At 31.6% G+C, this 18,791-nt stretch overlaps 1 protein-coding gene across 1 annotated transcript; it reads right to left on the bottom strand.

The window, feature by feature from the left end:
• Positions 1-3,992: 3,992 nt before the first annotated feature.
• On the bottom strand, positions 3,993-6,457 carry LOC108453781 (fructose-bisphosphate aldolase 6, cytosolic-like). Its single transcript, XM_017752079.2, has 3 exons — positions 6,097-6,457; positions 5,179-5,406; positions 3,993-5,068 (listed from the first exon to the last, which is right to left on the bottom strand). The coding sequence occupies exons 1-3, from the start codon at positions 6,122-6,124 to the stop codon at positions 4,248-4,250; spliced, it is 1,077 nt and encodes a 358-aa protein (XP_017607568.1). The 5' UTR covers positions 6,125-6,457; the 3' UTR covers positions 3,993-4,247.
• Positions 6,458-18,791: the final 12,334 nt, after the last annotated feature.

The following is an 18,791-nucleotide window of genomic DNA, read 5'->3' as shown; positions in this document are numbered from 1 at the left end:
TATCCCTCATTTATGAGGTAAAACCTCTCATTCATTATGCAATGTTTAATATATGAGTTAATGAAGCACTTAAGTAAGCTTCATTTATGGTATTGCATTGAATGTTAATTATAAATAGAATCCTTACCTGAGTGAAATAAAAAAAAAAGACGAGAAAAATTCTCTTGTATTTTCATCCACTTTTATTTATTGTTTTATTAATTTTTCTATAACAAGAATGAATTAATCTATATATAATAAAAAACAATTCATTCTCAATGAGTCGACATGATAAGGCTCGGATGTCACTTGTTAGAACCGTAAAAACAAGATCTAATATAAACTTAAAATTGTAAATCAAGATCTATCATGTCAAATCATTAAGAATAAATCAAAGATAAAACTAGATGCGGAAGCATACTTGAATTCATTGATTTCTTAAATTCTACGGATCTTGGGGTTTTGATCTTCCAAATTAATATATAACTTTTACACATTAACGTTAATTTCTAATCAGCTCATCATTAATTAAAAATTAGTTACTAGAGTATTTACTCATATTTGACCCATACTTTATTTAATATTTAAAGCCCAATAAACTTTAACCAAATCAGATCACTTTTAATTTGGACTAACTTATTATAATAGTAAATAATAATATGTAATTATCCTTATTATATATGTGATGTCTATATTTTCTAACAATATACGCGTTTAGGTTCAATCACAGTGATTGCAAGTGAAATGAAAGTAAAAAATGATCATAAAAGACATTAGATTAAAATGAGTGTATAGATATAATAAAACTAAAAAATTATTAATACCATATTGATATTCAATAATACAAAACTTTAATCAATGTATATAATACTTATTAGTTATATAATCTGTATAATATTGTATTAGTTATATTTATATATAGTATAAACCATGTGTATTAATTTTAAGAAAATGAATTTAAAGTTAAAATTAAATTTCTATATCAAATTATTAAACAATAAAATGATGTGAATACAATATTAATACATGTGTTAATATCTATATAAATGAATTATTAATGTGTAGTTTATATAAAAATTTATAATACTCGAATAAATAAAATTTATAATACTCTAAATAAATAAAAAATAATATTATGAATTGACATAATGAATAAATTTGAAATAAATTTCAACACATTGCTTTAAACAAAATTCTATTCAAAATAAATCATAATAACAAATTATGCAAAATATAAACACAACTATCAACATATAAAAATTTTCTAAAAAAAATATCTAAAACATAAAAGGAAAACATATGTTACATTATTAGTAAAAATTTTAAGCTCTATAAGTTAAAATATTATAAAATATAATGTAGCCTTTAGTCTTATGTTATTAGTTAAAAGATGAAGCAATCCTATATTGTCTAAGCACAAGCTGCAAACCTATTTATGAGTTTATATATACACATATCTCATATCCCACATTACTTAAGAAAATAAGGGAAATGAGACTTTGGTCTATATAAAAGTCTGTTTTGTAAGTGTTATTTTCACATTAATAAGTGACAAAAAAAATGGTGATGTTACTTTTAGTGATGATGTGGTAAAAAGCACTTCCAGCTAGAAACGTTTTACTGGTCACATGTGAAAAGCTCTTCCAACTAGAAGCGTTTTATCAAAATTGGCCTATTCTCATAATTTTTCAAAAAATGGCCTATTTTTGTAATTTTATAAAAAAAGGTTTTATTTGGTAATTTAGTCTCAATAATAAAATAAAAATAAAATAATATTAATTTTTTTACGCAATGTCTAGAATTATCCATAGTCCCTCCCATCCATAAATAAAAGGATAATACACTTCAACGCACTCAAATTTACATCCTCCCGAATGGATAACAATACTCATACCAATTGAGTTATGACTCAACCAACATAAAATAATAGTTAAAAATATTGAAATTATATATTGAATTTATATTAATATTTTAAATTTTAAATTTTAAATTTTAAATTTTAAATTTATATATTAAACTTGTATTTTTTCATATATATTAAAATTATATTAACGTTTATGAATCTTATATACACCTTTTAAAATAAAAAACATCAAGAATCAATAAAAAAAATAAACCAAATAAAAGAGACATTGACAAAAAAGTAAAGACAAACAAATAAATTAAGTTGCAAACGCAACTTCAAATTTTGGATCGGAGCTTAAAGTTCTAATTGCAAAATTACAACATGTTTAGTTCTAGATGTCCCATTGGAGATGGCTCGTGTTTTAATTGATAGGAATAAGTTTTTAGGCAATTCTTTTGTTTAAGTGTTACTCTTGTAATTTTGTTTTTTTCTCACCAAAAAAAATTACATGTTTTACTAATCTAACTCACAGGTGAGATCCAAGCAGTACATTAATTTTGGATGAATGGTGGCTATAATAATGTAAAATCTTTTATTTTATAGTTACAGTATTTAATTTCATTATATTTTTATTTTAAATTTTATTGAAAATAAATCTACTGTTTATCCAAAAATTTACATCAAAAACTGTGAAACACAAATGCATTTGAAGACTTAAATTATTCCATTAATTAGTTAAAATGTAGATAGATTTTCAATATTTTTCCCCAACGGGCCAAACGCAGATTCCTCTTTCCCTTATGCTCAAAAAGGACATTGGATTTCATCTGCCTTTCTATTTTTGGTTTTCTGAGGAATGACCTTTGAAAATATTCAAGACAAAGAAACAATGGTTAAAGGCTATCAATGAATATAAATAGCAACTGCAATTCTACCAAAACGCAACGTTTAGTTTCATTCCTCATCTTAATTTTTTCTATTTTTTAATTAACTTTTATATGAATATGCTGGGAAGTGTAAACGACTGTGGGTGTTGTGGATGTTGGTGGATGGCTGTAGGTGTTGCTAAGGAAAAGAAGCTTTCATAATTAAAAAATTTATTTATTTTAATTTGAATTGATTCAAAATTGTATCATATTTAAAAATTATTTTATATTAATATTTTATATATTTTATAATTAAATTTATATAAATTTTTTATATATATAATTAAATTAATTTTTAAAAAATTTGTTCAGATTTAATTTAATACAGACCAAATGAATATGTTAAAGTTTAGAGAGATTTTATTACCATTCATAGGGTAAATAATATTTTTTAAATTATATTTTTCATATTTTTAAAATTATTTAAAATGATTTTGTTAAAAATTTGAACAATTTTTTATATTTTTATTGAAAGTAAAAAATTATTTTCAAAACATTTATGTCTTGTAAGAATCAAATTGATAAAAAAATGTAAATGTTGAAGGTTAAAAGAGTTATTTTAATTTTTTCTAACAACCACATCAGCAATTATAATAGCAAAATTGAAGGACCAAAACTTTTAAATAAAAAATATAGAAGCTTAATATTTCAAAATTAAAGTATAGAAACTACATTTTAAATTTTAGAAGAGTATAACAACCTTTGGAATATTCAAACCTTTTAGATATTATATTATGTATTTGAATTTTAAATCTTTAAATGGATGTCATGTTATGAATTGTCATATGTAAATATGCATTACATTATTTTAAAAATCAAGGCTAGACTTTTAAGTGTTTTTAAGCATATTTTTATCCAATTTAAATGTTATAGAAAAATTATGAGTAAAACAAGCATTATATATAAAATATATATAACATAATGACAATTTAAGTACCAAAAAAATATTTTAAATAGCAAAACGGAAGAAAGTTGAATCGTGACATGAACCTGTACATATAGGATTGTCTAAGATTTGATGTGGAACCATAAATTTAACCTCAAATTCAGTTTCAAATTCCTTGCATCTAAGATATTCAATTGGTTGAAATCAATCACGCGAATAATTCAATATTAAACATATGTGGGTATTAACCGTTTCCTTCCCTGCCAAGGCCTCCAAATGTAATATTACGACTGATGAATCATGAAATGCAAATCAATAAAAAATAATCAACAGAATAAGGGCTTATACTTGGTCATTTTTGTCCCACAATGCGGGCTTACACTCAATTAATCAGAGAATTTTGTTTTAAACTGAAATAAACAGAAAACCAAAAATACTCAACGAGCACACAGGGTCCCAAACCTTATTTGTAATTTGTCTGATTCCACAGACTAAATTCGATGAGCAACGACAGAAGCTCAAAAGAAGAAGAAAAAAACACTAGAACCCTAATATCAATACCGAAATGTACTCCTCTAAACATCACATATTTGACCACAAGCCTAATTTCTTAATATTTGTAGTCCTTGACATGAAGGCTCTCTGCAGCACCCTCACAAAGCTCAGCATCACCCTTGTATGTACCCAAAGTGGCCTCTGAGTTAGCCTTGCACCTAACGAGCAAAGCATCTTGCGCCTTCTTCACATTCTCCTCTTTTCCTGCCCAGGTCTTGAGAGTGCTCTGCTGAAGGGCACGTCCAAATGAGAATGAGAGTGACCATGGTTTCTTGGTCTGGAGCTTGTTCATGGCATTAAGGTTAAGAGTAGCCTCCTCCTCACTTTGCCCACCAGACAAGAATACAATAGCTGGGACTGCAGCAGGGACCGTTCGCTGCAAGGCACGAACAGTATACTCAGCAATAACCTCTGGGGCAACCTTCGGGGAGTCCGAACCAGGGGTCACCATGTTAGGCTTCAAAAGAGTACCCTCAAGCATGACATGGTGGTCATTTAGAGCCTTGTAGCAAGCAGCAAGAACACGCTCTGTCACTGCAGCACACTTTTGAATGTCATGTGATCCGTCAACAAGAATTTCAGGTTCGACAATGGGGACAAGGCCACATTGCTGGCAGATGGCAGCATACATAGCTAGCCCGTTGGCATTTTCTTGGATTGCAAGCTCGGTTGGCTCATTAGCACTGATCTTAAGGACAGCACGCCATTTAGCAAAGCGAGCACCAGCTTCATAGTACTTCTGGCATCGCTGTGCAAGGCCATCCAGACCCTGGGTGAAAGTCTCGCCATTGGTTCCATTAAGCTCAACGGTACCCTTGTCGACCTTGATGCCAGGGAGGACACCACCTTCCTTCAAAACATCAACGAAGGGCTTGCCTGCACATCAAATATCAATATCAGAAATCAACAACCATCCATAAGCTCTTAAAAAGGAATAACACTACCGAGGTTCTTAATATTATCAAAGTATGTCATTTTAATAATACCCGAAGCGGTTTTTTGATAAAGGGTTTCCTCGAAGAGAATAACACCACTGAGGTACTGAAGAGCTCCTGGAGCAGTGAAGAGGAGCTCACGGAGAGCACGCCTGTTTTCTTCAATATTTTCTACATTAATGCTTGAAAGACGCTTGCCAATGGTGCCGGTGGATTCATCAGCAGCAAGGATACCCTTTCCAGGGGTGCCAATGTAAGCAGCGTTTTTAGCCAACTCATCTACAATATTTAAATAATTAAAAGATAAGCCATCAATTCACGATAAAGAACAGAGATCAGAATGTTTAAAAAACTTAAGTAGCCTAAGGGTGAAGGATAAGGTTCACTAATCTCAGATCCAGAAAGATATCATGATACTATTAAGCACATCAGGGAGTAATAATTAAATTAAAACTTCAATAAATATATATTAAAAAATATTACGCAGTTATAAAAAAGGGATCGGAGAGATAATATCCGAGCAGGTGCATGCAGATCTAGATCTTCAAAATTTAACCCCAAAAACAAAGACGAACAAAATTATAATTAATATTATTCCTTAAAAAGAGGGAAAATCTATTATGTTCCTTTCGATTAAAGAGCAGCAAACAAATGACCATAGTTAATACCACTGACAATCAGATCGCAAGAAAAAAGAAGCAGGCCTTACAAGATCCAAATCTATACACCAAAAGAATATTGCTTTCATTAAAGTGACAAAACCACCAAGTCAACCAGATATATCACTCAATTAATTTAGTTAAACAGTAAGAACAAAGTTTTCTCGTAAAAATGTCATAACAATTAATAGATCAGACAAAAATGTAAAGATCGAAAAAAAAAACAAAGATGGATCAAAGAGATTAAGATTGTAAACATAAAATCAACGACGAAGGGGAAAAAAGGAAGTAGAAAGGGAAGGGTAATTACCGGCGTATTTGCTAATGAAGCAAGACATTATGGTTGAATAGAAAAAAGGAGGATTGAATTGACCAGAAAGATGTTTTTTGGTGACAAGGAAAAGAGAGCGAGTGGAAAAGGAAGAGGGGTTGGGGTTTTTAAAAGAGAAGGGTTAGGGTTTTTAAAAGAGAAGGGTTAGGTTAAAATGGAAAGTAAGAGAGAGATAGGTGGGGGTGATTTGGCTTTCTAGATTTTCGGGTATTTTTTCTTTTATTTTAATTTGTCGTCTTTCTCTTTACCAAGTAAGCAACCCATGTACTACTGCCCGTTAGATCTGTTCCTCACTTATTCGTTCATGGTTTTTCTTCTTCTTTCTTCTTTTTGCACTTTCACTCTTTTACCCCTCAAACTCCCAACAAACCTTTTTGAATCTCTGCTCCACCTAACATTTTCCATCCTCGGCTTGGGCTTTTTTCTTCTCTTTAATTTATTTTTATCTAATTAATATTAACTATTTTTTACCATAACAAACGGTTAAAGACCTAAAAGTCTGGTCATCTGAAACAACAGTGCAATCAAGAATTCTTTGCTACTCCACTTTCCGCTTTGATTTGATTTATGACGATCTCTTCAAATAAGGAGAAATTTGAGAACCCACGCACGATCAGGCGAAAAAATGAAGTTATATTTTATATGTATTTTGAAAATACATTAGTCTAAGCAATTCAAATTAAAGTTTTAAGGGTAAATTAAATCGTGATTTATAGGTGAAAGTATCATGAATATTTTTGCATTATAAGTTATATTATATTATATTTTTATTAAAATAAATAAATTAATTTATATATATTAGATTAAAGAGTAAATTAATATTTCTATTAAAAATTTTATCCATTTTCACTGTTAACAATTGATGGAGAGTATAGATTGCAAATTAATATGAGCACTATTTAAATTAAAAGTGACGATTTATCATATTACAAATTTAATTATTCATAAGCATTATTCAAATTAAAAGTGATGATTTATCATCCAATGAATACATTTCCATGGGACATGTTTCTCTCAAGGAGTATGTCCAATATGAAGGGTTGTGACTCTTCAAATTGTATTCATAGAGTGCATATAAATAGAGGAATTATAGTGCTCACAAATATACAATCACAATCAATCTTATTTTCAAAAATTAGAGTAAGAGTTAGGGAGTTCCTTGATTTTGCTAATCAAAGGAAATTCAAAACTTCATTGTATGCTAGGAGGACCTTTGTCTTAACCTTCTAGCAACTTTGTGTGGGAGCAAATAATTCTCTTTGGAAAGCGTCATTCGTGCCTCGAAGTCTACTGTTTATTTCCATACAAGTCTCCAGTTCTATCGTCTCCACTCAATTATCCAACAATCAAAGAGAACAAATTCTGGAGATGGCGACGAAGGCTAACACCGCATTCAAAGTGACGAACCAAGAGTTTGTGAAACTTGACCAATTTGATGGTTCAAATTTCAATCGTTGGAAGGACAAGATGTTGTTCCTTCTTACTATCTTAAATGTGGAGTACGTTCTGGATCCAAACCTACAACCTGTGGAGAATCCCGCCCCCAATACAAATTTTGAGGAAATTGAAAAAGTGGCTGAACTCAAGAAGAAGCACGAAGAAGACACTTTCACATGTTGAGGATACATCCTCAACACCTTGTCTAGTCAATTGTATGATCTTTACATGTCAATGCAATCCCTGGTGGAAATATGGAAAGCTCTTGAAGAGAAATACAACACGAACAACAAGGTACTAATAATTTTTTAATGATGAAGTATTTCGAATTCAAAATGCTCGATAGTATCCTGATTATGGATCACGTCCATGAATTACAAGTCCTTGTAAGCAGGCTTCATGACTTAAAAGTTGTTATTCCGGAATTGTTACAAGTTGGGCCTATCATCTCTAAGTTGCCCTCGTCTTGGAACATTATCAAAAGAAACTTCTGCATATGGCAGATGACTTCACTGTGGAGAAAATACTTAGGCGTTAAAGTATTGAAGAGGAAACTTAGAAGCGTAATGCGGTGTATCTTCTCCAAAGTTCTAAAGTGAACCATGTAAGCGAGTCCAAGAACTCTCGAAATGGTAAGTGAAAGGCCACATCTGAGACCAAGTACGTGCAAGATAAGAAGAAAAAAACTCTCAATTGTTATAATTACAATAAGAAAGGACATTATATTAAGGATTGTTGACTTCTCAATAAGAAGCAAGATGCCACAATTTCCAAAGCCAATATGGTGGAGGGCATGAACTTAGTGGCCATGGTTACGGAAGGGATCAAAAATTTAGAGATTGGTATAATTACTGAACTCAACATAGCCATGAATGATAAGTCCTGTAATTGGTGGCTCGACTCTGGAGCTACTATCTATGTGTGTAATAACCAACAACAATTCAAGAGTTATAAACTAGTGGCAAACCGTGAAGTGCTTATGGGCAACTATCAATCGATTAAGGTGCTCGGTCAAGGGACAGTGGAACTCAACTTCATATGGGAAGAAATTGACTTTGACTTATGTGTTGCATGTTCCTGATGTAAGAAAGAATTTAGTGTCTGCAAGTATTCTATGTAACAAGGGGTTCAAGATTATCATGGAATCCAATAAGTTTGTCTTACTTAAGGGTGATATATATGAAGGAAAAGGATATTGTAACGAGGGTATGTTCAAGTTAAGCATTGATATGAATAAAGTTAATTCTTCTACTTATATTGTTGAATCTTATCCTTTGTGGCATGCGCGTTTAGTACATTTTAATTTTAAAACTTTACAATATATGCAAAAGAATGGTTATATAAGTCTAAGTAATGATGAGTTTGAGGATAAATGTGAAATTTGTATTTAATAAAAAATTACCAAGAAGCCGTTTCCTAATAAATGTGAAAGGAATTCACAAGTGTTAGTTTTAATTTATTCAGATGTTTGTGAATTAAATAGAACACTAACAAGAGGTGGAAAACTATATTTTATCAATTTTATAGATGACTTCTCTAGATTTACTTATGTGTATCTCATGAGAAGTAAATACAAGGCTTTTGATATGTTTAAATGTTTTAAAAATGAGGTTGAGAATTTGATTATAAGAAAATCAAAGTGCTTTGTAGTGATAGAGGTGGTGAATATTTTTCAAATGAATTTAATATATTTTGTGGGGAACAAGGTATGGTACATGATTGTTCCACTCCTTATACTCTGCAACAAAATGGTTTGGCGAAAAGGAAGAACTGTATTTTAGTAGATATGGTTAACTCGATGTTGTTAAATGCTAAACTTCCATATAATTTATGGGGTAAAGCATTATCGACTGCGTGTTATATTCTTAATAGAATACCATCGAGAAAATTCAAAGTATCTCTATATGAGTTATAAAAGGGTCGGATACCAAACGTAGTTTGTTTCAAAGTGCAGGGATGTTTGGCTTACTATAGAGTTCCTGACCAACAGAGAACAAATTTAGGTCCAAGAGCCTTCAAGGGTGCATTTGTTGGATATGCCCAACACTCTAAGGCTTATCGTGTTCTTGACTTAGTGTCAAATATGACAATTGAAACAAGAGATGTATTCATTGAAAATAAAATTTTCAATGATTCAATAGATTCGAAAAAAGAATATCAACCAATGATCTCAAGTGATCAAACCAAAAGAAGTCTTTTTGATAATAAGGATACGAAACCGAAAAAAAAGTCAAAGAGTGAGAAAAGCAAAGGACTTTGGTCCTTATTTCATTTCCTCACAATCTCTAACATTCCTTGTTGAGGAAAATAGAGAATCCATAAGGCATAATTGCAAAAAAAGCCCTCAACCTTTGGGGGCTTTTGGATATATGCCCCTAACTTTTTTATTTTTTGATTGACACCCTTTCCGTTACGATTTTTTCAAAAATCAGCCCAGTTTTAACGGTCAACGTGAGTTGACTGTTAATTAAACTGTAGGTCAACATAGTAGCCTATGTGGCATGCCATATAAGCGCATGACGTTATAGATGATGTCATCTATTTCACAAATTTTTTTCTCTCATTTTCTCTCTTGCCAAACACATGGTTGCTGCCATTTTTTTCTCTCATTTTCTCTCTTTCTAAACATTATTTTTCTTCTTCAAAACATATGGTTGGCTCATTTCATCTACAAGAATCTCTAAAACATATGAAATGGCATTCCAAATTGGTTGTGAAGATCGTCAATTCGTTTTTCAAATGACTTGGAAAGCTCAAAAATAGAAGTTTTGCAAACTGACAGCAACACAAATTGACAATAAGATGATGAAAATTTCACTAAAATGTAAAATATGTGTGGCGTGATGAAAATTCAATTTGCATAGGTAAAGCTAGATGAAGGATCCACCGATTTCACCGATTTAAAAGCAACTTACATAATCAGTTTCCAGATGATCTTTTATGAACTCTTTCGTTAGGTTTCTATTAATTTTCAATAAATCAGGGAACTCTGCTAAGCAGTAAACACTGTAAAACGTAGCAATAATAATGAAAGACCTTGTTGAAATAGCAGTGGCGATGAAAAGAAGCAGCACGAAAATACTACGGGAAGCAGTGGCTTGTGCATCTACCATGAATTCTGCATATGAAGCCTGAAATTGAACACAACAAAAAGGAAATTAAATGATAGTGTCGAAATTGGGAAAAAAATTTAATTGTAGAATATGGTTAATTTCTCCTTTATTCATCGTCGAAAGATTTACTTTCATACTTCATAGCTTTCATCAATGTTTTCCAATATCCTCTTGTATTCCTTTTCAACTTCCTCAATCGCTTGTTGGCATGCTTGTGTCTAGATCTGTCAAATTAGGAAAAATAATTAGCAGTTGAAAAATTAAGAAAAAAATTAACAGTCTAATTATAACAACTTTTAAAATTCAAAGGTCCTATGATTTCATATAAATAATCAAACGGATCAACAAGAATAAGAGAGAGAGACCTTGAAGCGCTTTGGAGGCGCGAGTGAGAGGCGTCAAGATCTTTAAAAATCTCAGAGTGAGATCGGTTGATGAGGTTACGCTTTATATCCTCCAGTCGAGAAGATGCAAATTCCTTGAGATTAAAGATGGTGGTTAGGGTTTTGTGATTAGCCGGTGAGGATTGGAGGTTGAAGAAAGCGAAAGCTAAAGTTGAATGGGAGGCGTTAGCTGCTATAGTCCTCTTCTTTTTGTTGAAAATGGTTGATTTGAGTGAAGAATGGTTATCCTCTCGAGCAGGGGATGCCACTAGCAATGGCAATGGTCGATTACTTCTCCTCTGCATTTTCGTTCACAGGAGCCAGCAATTTTACTTTCAACTGGATGAATTGTATTTGTAGTTGCAAACTGGCTAGTGGGTTTTATTATAATAATAGAGATTCTTGTAGATGAAGTGAACCAACAATATGTTTTGAAGTAGAAAAATGGTGTTTGGGAAGAGAGAAAATGAGAGAAAAAATGGCAGCAACCATGTTTGGCAAGAGAGGAAATGAGAGAGAAAATTTTGTGAAATAGATGACATCATCTATGACGTTGTGGGCTTATGTGGCATGCCACATAAGCTATTATGTTGACCTAGAATTTCATTGACGGTCAACTCACGTTGACCGTTAAAACTGGGCTGATTTCTGAAAAAATTGTAACATTGAAGGTGTCAATCAAAAAATAAAAAAAGTTAGGGGCATATATCCAAAAGCCTCTAAAGGTTGAGAGCTTTTTTTTTTAATTATGCCAATCCATAATTAGGAAGATCCCGATAATGTTTTAATGTGGACAGTGATCCACAATCCTATGGTGAAGCCATGACTTCTAAGGATGCAACATTTTGGAAAGAGACGATCAATGATGAAATGGATTCAATATTATCCAACTACTTGGATTCTAGTTGATCTTCCTCAAGGATCGAAGCCTATCGGGTGTAAATGGGTGTTTAAAAGGAAAAATACTCCAACAGGGGGTTTTTCAACCTTTAAGGCTAAGTTGGTGGCTAATGGATTTAGGAAAAAAGAAGGCCTAGATTATTTTGACACTTATGCACTAGTGGCTAGGATGACCTCCATTCGAATTCTTATAGCACTTGTATCTATCCATAAGTTACATGTACATCAAATGGATGTTAAGATGACTTTTTTGAATGGTGATCTCGAAGAGGAAGTCTACATGGAGCAACCAGAAGGTTTTGTGCTTCCTAGGAATGAACATAAGGTGTGTAAGTTGATCAAGTCATTATATGGTTTAAAACAAGTGGCTAGACAATGGGATGAGAAATTTGACTCGGTTATCTTGTCATATGGTTTTTTACATAATGGTGCGGATAAATGTATTTACACTAAATTCATTGATAGGTATGGTGTAATTATTTATCTCTATATAGATGATTTGTTGATTTTTGGTATGAACATGGAAGGTGTTCGTGAGACCAAAGAGTATCTAGTCTCAAAATTTAAGATGAAAGATCTCAATGAGGTAGATACAATTCTAGGTATAAAAGTGAAAAATCATGAAAAGAGCTTTGCTCTAAGTCAATCTCACTACATCGAGAAAATACTGGAAAAGTTTAAACACTTGAATATCAAGGATTCGAACACTCTATATGAATCGAACTTCAAGTTAAGTGAGAATAACTACAGGGCTATAACGCAACTTGAGTACGCCAGTGCAATCGAAAGTCTAATGTATACAATACATTGTACTAGAACTAATATCACATTTGCTGTGTGAAAATTGGTGAGATTTACAAATTGTCCTAGTATCGATCATTGGAAAGACATTTGTAGGATTTTTGGCTATATTAAGAAAACAAAAAATTTGGAACTATTCTATAATGATTATCTTGCAGTACTAAAAGGTTACTCGGATATAAGTTGGATTACAAGTCTAAGTGACAATAAGTCTATATCGGAATGGATTTTTACAATAAGAGGTGGAGCCATTAGTTGGGCCTCCAAGAAACAAGCTTGCATGTAACAACCCGATTTTGGGGCTAGTCGGAACAGTGGTTTTGGAACCACAAATTCGACGTAGAAAAAAAGCATTTATTATTATTATATTTTTATGGTCTATAGTTTTATGGAACTATTCTGTGAAAATCTCGTTCGAAAATTTTGACGTTCGGGCACTCAATTTAGTCAAAAGGACTAAATTGAAAAAAGTGCAAAAGTTGAGTTCTACTTGTTAAAGGTGTCCAATTGCTATGAGATTTTAAACTAGAGGTCCTTAGTTGGTAATTAGACCATTAGATAAGTTAGTGGACAAAAATGGACATGAATAGGTAAATTTTCAAAGTTATGCATTAAGGGTATTTTTGTCATTTAGTAAATAAAAGAATAAAAAAGGGAAAATCAAGTCAAAATTGCTGTCCATCTTCTTCACCTTGGCCAATTTTTTTAAGGAGACCATATCTAGGGTTTCTTCAACTTTCAAGCTTGATTGTAAGTACATCCTAGAACCATCTTTAATGCTCTTTACATTTTTGAAGTCCTCGTAACCCGATTTACCTATTTCTACCATTATTTTGAAGTAGGGTTCATGTTTAAAAATTTACCCATGTGTGGCATGCATGTATTTTTATGTTTGATGGAAGATATTGTATGTTTAAAGTGTGATAAACAACTTTTACTAAGCGATTTTTAGTGAAAATGCATAAAAAGGACTTATTTGTAAAAATTATAAAAATGGGTAGTAGAAATGTGATTTGATAAAAAATGTGGACCGTTATGAGCATGATTTAGGTTCAGCTAGGCTTGGGTAACAAAGAAAATGGATACATTTCATTTTACGAGCCTAAGGACTAATATGTAAATATGTCAAAGTTAGGGGCAAAAATATAATTTTTTCATAAGTTGATTTTTGGACAGCATTGAGTAATGTAATAATTAAATAAGTTAAATTTGTTATTATAGATCAAGAAAAACTAAGTTCGGACCTTGATTGGGGGAAAAGTAAAGTTATTGACGATTAAGTCCAATTCATACTATTTTGTACTGAGGTAAGTTTGTGTGTAAATAATGCAATGTTATATTATGTATTTAATGCTTAATGTTTCATAAATTGTACAATTGTTTATATGGAAATATTCAACGAAGTTTCGACGATGAGAAAAATCCCGGTTGAACTTTAAGAATAGATTAGGATACAAGTGACATGTCACTAGAAAGCCATGAGTTATGTGATTTATGTGAATCTGGGTGCTGGTCATGTACGTCCTACTAGTGATTGGGTAGTCCAGCCACTACAGGAAAATAGGGTTTTAGCGGCGTTTTTAGCGGCGTTTTATCAAAAAACATCGCAAAAATTGAAAAACACAGAGCAATAGCGGCGTTTTACCAAAAACGCCGCTAAAAACAAAGCAATAGCGGCGCTTTTGGCAAAATGCCGCTAAAAACCAGAGCATTAGCGGCGCTTTTGGCAAAACGCCGCTAAAAACCAGAGCATTAGCGGCGCTTTTGGAAAAACGCTGCTAAAAACTAGAGCATTAGCGGCGCTTTCGACAAAACGCCACTAAAAGTCATATAACTCTTAAACCCTAAAAAAATCATAAACACTAATCTATAACCCCTAAAACAATAATTATTAAAATTTATGGTTATACAATATATTAAATATTTTCTTATATAATCATAAAAGAGATAGTATTGAATTTAAAATATCAAATTAATTTTGAATTTAAAATATCGAATTAATTATCATTATAGTTTAAGGTTTAGGGTTTAAGATATATGATTTAGGGTTTAAGGTTTATGAGTTAACTATGGTTTAAGATATATAGTTTAGGGTTTAAGGTTTAGGAGTTAACTAGTATTTGAAGGTTTATGATGAATTATGGGTTTAAGGGTTAGGGTTGGAGTTTAAGGTGTAAGGGTTTGAGGTTAAAGGTTCAAGGGTTAGTGTTTATGTTTATAGGATAGGGGTTAAGAGGTTTACGGTTTAGATTAATTAGTATTTTTTAATTTATATATTAAACAATTTCTTATATAATTGTAAAAGAGATAATATTAATTTGAATATATTAAACTTATGATTATAGTTTAAATTATTTAAGAGATAATACTACAATTTCAAATTTTCAAAATTACAATGACTAAAAAAATAAAATTAAAGTAAAATGACTAAATCCACAACTTACATATAATTCAATGACTAATAGAAAAATAATAATAATTAAAATATTTAACTTGTTTATATTTAAAAATTAATAAATATCAAATGAAAATAAAATGTATATATTTATAAAAAAATTAAAAATTTAATTTACGTTAAATATTTGTAAATATGATGTGTTAAGTAAAATTTAATTAGAGATTTAAGGGGTTAGTGGCGTTTTTTGAAAAAACGCCGCAAAAAAATAAAAAAATTTAACGTCATTTTAATTGAAGATTTAGGGGATTAGTGGCGTTTAAAAAAAAAACGCTGCAAAAAAAACATAATTGTTTACTTAGCCATTCACCCCCAACGCAAAACAATTTTCCAATTCTCTAATTTCTCCTAATCTCTAAATTTCCCCCAAAAGAATCAGCAGACACGGTGAACACTCATTGTTTTCCTGTCATTCTTTTGTAGCTTTGGTTATCCACCGGCCAAAAAAACATACGCTATAGAAGGAAGAGAGTTTTCGTGAGAGGGAAACCCTAAGTTTTCTCTAGTGTTTCTGGTTTTTGTGATTTTTGATATTCGCTGCTTCAACGGAGACTCATTTCAGGTATCAATCTCTTTTTTAGTTTCAGATCCATGCTTTTTTACTTGTATATCAGTGGGTTTTTCTTAGGGTTTTTGGTTTGCAACTTTAGAAATCACTGTTTCATTCTGTCTTTCAAATCTACAGATGTCGGTCTTGCTCTTCATTTTTGTTTGTTTATCGTCTAGTATACGTTGTTCTTTATTTTTGGATTGTTTGTTTCCTTCTGTTAAATATTATAGCTTTTGCATGAGTTTCTATTTCTTTAAGTCTTTGCTTAGCAGAATACTAATTGCCTAAACAAAAAGCATCCATATGTAAATTGTTTATTGCATCTGTGTTGGCCTGATTTTAGTTCTAGGAAACCGGTGGGAGTTGTGACGCATGTAGAGTTTATTTGGTTTGTACTAATTTGGCCAACAATTGATATGCCTAAATTGTTTGTAGTTAACAGGTGATATACATGATGAAGTGGAGAGTCATAATCATATGCTTGACCGGATGGTGTGTAATTACAGCTGTTAAACCCAAAACTTCCAACTTTCATGAAAAATTCTGGTTTTCTTGTTATTTAACTGATTTTGTTGTAAATCAGGAATGGCATAGATGCTACAAGGGGCATAATGTCTGGCACCATGGATCGGTTCAAGAAGGTATCTTACCAAGTTTTGCGCTACTATTTTAACTTCATGTTTATTTAATTCAGTTTCTGATAAAAATTGGCTGAATATTATGAGGCTGCTGCTTTATAGGTGTTCGAGAAGAAGTCCAACAGGAAAATAATGGGGGTATGTATATCTGATTCTAACATTAATTTTATTTGAATGAGGGATACTATTACGTAGATATAACGCTTGGAGACACGATATGTTTGCAAGTGGAGACACAATATAAGCGCATAATTTGGCTTTTCCGACAAAACTTTAATCGAACAACCTTAGCTTTAAGGTTCCATTTCCGACATTCATGGCGGTGCAATCTTTTTTATTTAATAAAACTATTTTTTGGGTGAAATATTAAGAACAATAAAATACTAGTAGTCTGTATAACATAGCATTAGCTAAAAGAGAAAGGTTGGTTGCAACCTTTAACCATTGCTTTTTGTGTGCACTTCATAACTGTTGCTTTGACTTTCGAGTTTTAGAGGGAAGTTATGTATTTATGTAATTTACATAAGTGGAAACAAAATGCCTAATAATAAAATCACTAAAACTGATTGGACACATCTCTCCATTCTCTAACTTAATCATTCACTTCATTTTCTGATTTAACTTACATGTAGCTTTGGATTATGTCTTCATTGTTCTACCCACACTCTTTGCCTTACATGTAGTGGGAATTTATTGATATACTTTGTCACTTACTTGTGTATCTTGGCTGTTGGGAATTTAACATTTCTAGCTTCAGCACTTAGCAAAACCTGTCACATTTTAATTACAAAATTCTTTGTATGCAGTAGACATTATGAAGTGGAACCAAACATGATTAGAAAAGTACAGATTTGTGAGTTACTAGAGCCGACAGTAACAAGCATAACTCACGATTAGAGGTGTTATTGGCGAGATTCAACTTAGAATTACGCATGTTGTTAATAGATTTTATATTTGTTCAAATTCAGCTTGATTTGAAATATGCACTTAAAATTTTGTCTAAACTCATCTTAAGTCTATTTCATTTTATTTTTTAAAAATGCTATTTTATATTTAATCTAATATTTAGTAATTTATGTATTTTTCATTCATTAAATTTTTATGTATAGTCATTTTATTTTTTTTAATGCTTACATTATAGTATTATTTATTACTATAAATCCTATTGGTAAAATTTTGCTATCTGTCCTGTATTATGTATAAATTTACATACTTGTCCATTTTTGTGAACAACAGGAGTATTTGCTCATGTATTAAAGGATTGCTCGCAGCAGTGGTGGTCAATAGCTTGGCCGACGAACTTAACCACTCCATCGAATCATCTCAATTTTAAGGAATGGATGGCGTGGAACTTAGCTCCAAAAGCCTGGCATCATGTTCACAAAGTGCCATGGAAAGTCTTTTTCTCCTTTATTATTTGGCAAATCTTGCTTGCCTTAAAATGCAAGAATCTTCAAAAACCACAATGACCACAGTCGAGTGGTCCAGCCAACTCCGAGCAAGGTTGTGGAATTTTTGCCATGTCTGGACCCATGTTAACATTTAAATCTATACCCTCGTACATAATATTTTTGTTATTGTTGTTCTCATAAGGGGTCTTTACATCCTTTCAGAAAGATTATTATGTATGAGAAGTGGATGTCTACATTCATTCACTTTGAAAACTTCTAAACTTGTCCTACCAATATCTTAAAACTTATTGAATTTGTTTGTATTTTCAGTAAACTTTTATGTTTTTATCCTGGAAAATATCAATCCCAAATATTTTATCATATTAATGTTTTTGAACCTTGCATAATTTTTTTAGATGGACCTTGGAGTTGGCTCCTTTGTGCTAATGGATGCAGTTACTTCACGGCAAGCACGAAACATCAAATCATCAATGTGAGTCGTTATATTTTCCAGATGTTGGTGTTAATTTGTCATGTATATTGCTTACCATTGTAAATTCTTTCTCTTCTGAGCATACGTTATAATTTTGGCATCACAATTTTCTTTTGTGCATGCAGCATATCTAAATTTGGTATGCGATATATAGATGTATATTGTTTCGGATCTATGTTCCACTAACTTTTCAAAATGCTTCCTAAGGAGTTGGTGGAAGGCGCCTTTAAATCTGCAACTCCGCTACTCATCGTTAGGATTTGCTAGACTTGCTTCTACATTGAATCTAGACTATCGTAGAATATATTTCTTTGCAATCGGACTTTTGTAATAATAGTTGTTTGCAATGGAATAGGATAAGTTGTGTACTATATCTACTTCTAATATAAAACAAATGGAATTCTAGGAGATGTCTAAAATAATGCTCCGAACCAGTTTGTACTCAAAAGCATTTTGCATAATAAGGTTTTAGTTAAATGACGCCTTTCTTAATGTTGGTAGTTCAACATTTTA

Source organism: Gossypium arboreum, chromosome 4, assembly GCF_025698485.1.
Source record: "Gossypium arboreum isolate Shixiya-1 chromosome 4, ASM2569848v2, whole genome shotgun sequence".
Lineage (NCBI taxonomy): Eukaryota > Viridiplantae > Streptophyta > Magnoliopsida > Malvales > Malvaceae > Gossypium > Gossypium arboreum.
This window is presented reverse-complemented; position numbering and strand designations above follow the sequence as displayed.

What these genes read in the sequence shown, in the direction of transcription:
- LOC108453781 (XM_017752079.2), bottom strand. Translation starts at nt 6,124, where the DNA reads ATGTCTTGCTTCATTAGCAAATACGCCG. An exon ending in CTTCATTAGCAAATACGCCG is followed by an intron (nt 5,407 to 6,096) that starts GTAATTACCCTT and finishes TAAATATTGTAG; the next exon opens with ATGAGTTGGCTAAAAACGCT. An exon ending in TTATCAAAAAACCGCTTCGG is followed by an intron (nt 5,069 to 5,178) that starts GTATTATTAAAA and finishes TTTGATGTGCAG; the next exon opens with GCAAGCCCTTCGTTGATGTT.